General features: G+C 38.9%; 1 protein-coding gene across 3 annotated transcripts in view; it reads left to right on the top strand.

The window, feature by feature from the left end:
• The window catches only part of LOC107563815 (cAMP-responsive element modulator-like), a 20,172-nt gene extending 16,134 nt beyond the window's left edge, over nt 1–4,038 (top strand). For all 3 annotated transcript variants that reach the window (XM_016248781.1, XM_016248783.1, XM_016248782.1), the window contains 2 exons: nt 3,087–3,243; nt 3,325–4,038. In XM_016248781.1, coding sequence (XP_016104267.1) covers nt 3,087–3,243; nt 3,325–3,469 — 302 coding nt within the window. In that variant the 3' untranslated portion in view covers nt 3,470–4,038. The remainder of the gene's footprint in view (nt 1–3,086; nt 3,244–3,324) is intronic.
• Nucleotides 4,039–4,418: the final 380 nt, after the last annotated feature.

Raw genomic sequence — 4,418 nt, forward strand, 5'->3', positions numbered from 1 at the left:
AGTAACGTTAGACTAAAATGCCGGCAGTTCTGACTCACGTAAGTACATTTTCATTTTTTGGCAGGATTTGCCACTGATGATTCAAACGCGAGTTGAATCTTATTAATATAATATAGTAGCACTTGTTGTTTGTCATTTCTCTGATCACAAATGCAGACAAGAGTTTTATGTTTACGCGGCACGATGCAATGCAATGCGTAAAAAGACAGTATAAGTCATTATAATCAGTAAAAAAAATCCAGTATCTCAAAAAAATTGAATATTTCCTAAGATCACTCAAAAAAAAAAACTCAAGTTCTTTAAAGGGTTGGTTCACTGGCTTTTTTTCTAGGCTTGATTGTGTTTATGGGGTGCAGTCTAACATGTGCTAATGCTTTGTTTTAAAAAAAACTCATTATTTTTCACATAATTTAACTTTATTCCACACAGCTCTGTCCCTTCTCTGAGAAACGCGCTGATCATTTCCTGTAACGCATTGGATAGCTGGCCAATCACAGACACCTCGCTTTTTCAGACCGATGAGCTTTGTAAAATGCGTTTCAAAAAGGTGGGGCATAGAGGAGAAACAATAATGTACAGTATGTGGAAAATAATGTGTTTTTAACTTTAAAACGCATAAACACATTTCATTACACCAAATACACAAAATAATGTTCTTTTTAGCAATGTCATATGACCCCTTTAAGAACCGCTGCTTTAGAACATTGATTTTGAAATTTGTGAATCCATTAGAATCATTAGAAGACAGAATCGTGATTCATATATGAATAGATTTTTCCGTGCACCTCTAGTTTTCTCTTCCTCTTCTCTAAAGCAGCGCAGCATGGCCTCGCCCCCTTTGCTGCCTTTTCCCGAGGGCAGGATTTATCAGGGTTTGTGATGTCACGAACCCAGGAAGTAACTCGTTGTAGTCCCTACCAGCCGTTTTTGTAGGCATTAAACTGCCAGAATTTTAAAAGACAACATCTCCGTTTGCATTGAACTTTTAGCTTCGTAACTTTGCAGATATTGTTTATGCTCAAACAGCAACATTACACACTAACTAACGTTAAAAAAAGTTAAATCGCAATCAACCACCCCTTTAAAGTATGTTCATTTATGCACTCAATACTTGGTCCGGGCTCCTTTAGCACAAACTTCAGCATCAGTGAGGTGCGGCATGGAAACGATCAGCCTTTGGCACTGCTGAGGCACTATTGAGCCTTCAGCTCATCTGTATTGTTGGATCGACTGTTTCTGTTTCTCATCTGTCTCTTGAAAATATCCCATAGATTCCATATGGGGTTCAGGTCAGGCATGTTGGCTGGCCAATCAAGCACAGTAATATCATGGTCAGCAAACCACTTGGAAGTGCAGGTGCTAAGTCCTGCTGAAAAAGGAAATCAGCATCTCCATAAAGCTTGTCAGCAGATGAAAGCATAAAGTGCTCCAAAATCTCCTGCTAGACGGCTGCATTGACTTTGGACTTGATAAAACACAATAGACCAACACCAGCAGACATCACGACACCCCAAATCATCACAGACTGTGGAAACTTCACACTGGACTTCAAACAGCTTGGATTCTGTGCCACCGCTCATTCGTCGGACCCGCCGGGCGCGCCGTTCTTGACCCCGCCTCCTCAGCTTAGTCTATCCCGGCCTCAGCGCACGCTAAGCCGGGGCTTCCCCTCATGCTAGGCCGCTGTGTTTTTCGTTGTGAAAGCGAAACCACTTTGTTCGGTCTTCCAAAAGAGGACACGACTACAAATCAGTGGTTAAGTTGTATTTACAACACTGTTCCAGAGCAGTTTAATGCAAAATTTACTTTTATCTGAAAAGAGGACTTTGGACCACTGAGCAACAGTCCAATTAATTTTCTCCTTAGCCCAGGTAAGATGCTTCTGACATTTGTTTCTATTTCAGAAGTGGCTTGGTAGCCCTTTTCCTGAAGACATCTGAGCGTGGTGACTCTTGATGCACTGACTCCAGCTTCAGTCCACTCCTTGTGAAGCACTCCCCAGTGTTTGAATCGGCTTTGCTTGACAGTATTCTCAAGTTTGCGGTCATCCCTGTTGCTTGTGCACCTTTTCCTACCCAATTTCTTCCTTCCAGTCAACTGATTTCCAAATGAAATGCAAAATTTACTTTTATCTGAAAAGAGGACTTTGGACCACTGAGCAACAGTCCAATTAATTTTCTCCTTAGCCCAGGTAAGATGCTTCTGACATTTGTTTCTATTTCAGAAGTGGCTTGGTAGCCCTTTTCCTGAAGACATCTGAGCGTGGTGACTCTTGATGCACTGACTCCAGCTTCAGTCCACTCCTTGTGAAGCACTCCCCAGTGTTTGAATCGGCTTTGCTTGACAGTATTCTCAAGTTTGCGGTCATCCCTGTTGCTTGTGCACCTTTTCCTACCCAATTCTTTCCTTGCAGCCAACTTTGCATTTAATATGCTTTGATACAGCACTCTGTGAACAGCCACCCCTTTCAGTAATGACCTACTGTGACTTACCCTCTTTGTGGATGGTGTCAATGATTGTCTTCTGGACCATTGCCAAGTCAGCAGTCTTCCCCATTATTGTGGTTTCAAAGAACAAAAGAAACCCAGAACTTATACTGTAGGGATGGTCATTTAATGAAACTCAGATGTAATTATTCTTATTTTTTAAGATACTAGATTTTTGAGTTTCATGAGCTGTAAGCTCTAATCATCAAAATTAAAACAAAAAAACTTTTGAAATGTTTTACTTTACATGTAATCTAGAATATATGAAAGTTTTTGAAATAAGTTACAAAAAAATATAATTTTTTTAGATGCACCTGTATATATATATATATATACATATATCACCACTGATCTTGAGACAAATGTTAAGACAGATTAAATGCACCTTTGACCATCATTTATTGGTAACATTTTACAACATGGTTGTCATTTTTTACAGCAGTTATTGCATTTTGTGTAGTGTTCATTTATACATATACTACTGTCCATTTTAATTTCTAATGCATTAATGTTACTATGTAGACATGAACATATGATTAATTAAAATGTTACCCATTTATCTGTCAAATAATGCATTTTGTTGTATATTTCTGCATGTAGCTGCCACAGGAGACATGCCAGCATATCAGATCCGCTCCCCGTCATCAGGGTTACCACCAGGCGTCGTTATGGCAGCGTCACCGGGGGCCATGCACAGCCCACAGCAGAACACAGAGGAGGCCACACGCAAGAGAGAAGTTCGCCTGATGAAGAACAGGTACACACACACCTAAGTCATGTGCTTCAACTAATGCACTGATGTGCATGTTAGCATCTGACATTTTCTTGCATGTTGCAGGGAGGCGGCGCGCGAGTGTCGCAAAAAGAAGAAAGAATATGTAAAGTGCTTGGAGAATCGTGTCGCTGTGCTGGAAAACCAGAACAAGACTCTCATAGAGGAGCTCAAAGCTCTTAAAGACATCTACTGCCACAAACCAGAATAACCCTCACAAACACTGTGCAAGGACTGTGTGATTCACACACTACCCGTCTCTTCTCTTCTTCTGTTGCATCGCCTGGATTTTAGCAGAGTTTTTTTGTTCGTTTGGCCAAATGTTTTTATAAGAAGTTGCTAATGTTGCTTTGAGGATGCTCCTCACAAACACACACACATACATTTTAAGATGGGCGTATTTTGAAAAAAACGGAACTCTTCATTGATTTGTGTGTAAAAATATGTATTTTCCTTTTTTAGGTTGAAATCAGAACAAGCAAAGGAAATGGCATAAGCAGCCATGTTAGGTGGCTACACACTGCACACATAAACAGCATTTTTGGTGTTAAGGTCATTTTTGGTATGCACAGAATTTAGCTGTAAATATAAAGAAAATACACTGTAAACCCATTTGAAGCAACTTAAATTGATGGATTAATAGCAGCGACAATCTATTCAGTAAACCTGACTGACTCTACAAAGCTTACATTTTGCATTTAAATTGGGTCCTTTTCTTCATGTAAATTAGATTTCAATCAAGTTTGTACATTTCAATATGAATTTTGTAATTTGTTCTTAATAAAAAAATACTTAATGCAGTACCCCGGAAGTCACAACTTTAGTTAATGCTGTTTATGTGTGCAGTGTTAAATGCCTAATTGTTAAAACGCAACACTGTCCACTGATTGTTTTAATGTAAGTGAAATTATGTGCATTAGATTGAACTGTTTGAAGTTGTTTATTAGTAGTCATTTGAGCTCATGGCTGAATGTAACAGTGACCTAAAACTTCACCAAGAAACGTGACATAATGGTGGTGATTATATAATGTTGATGTAAATGTTTAAACAGATAGTTCACCCAAAAATGTACAGTTTGTATGCTGTTTGCGTTTCTTTCTCCTGTTGTACACAAAAGTATATCTCATTGTTATATTATCTCATAGATATTATATAAAAA

The sequence above is a fragment of the Sinocyclocheilus grahami genome, unplaced genomic scaffold (genome assembly GCF_001515645.1).
Source record: "Sinocyclocheilus grahami isolate Dianchi unplaced genomic scaffold, SAMN03320097.WGS_v1.1 scaffold890.1, whole genome shotgun sequence".
Lineage (NCBI taxonomy): Eukaryota > Metazoa > Chordata > Actinopteri > Cypriniformes > Cyprinidae > Sinocyclocheilus > Sinocyclocheilus grahami.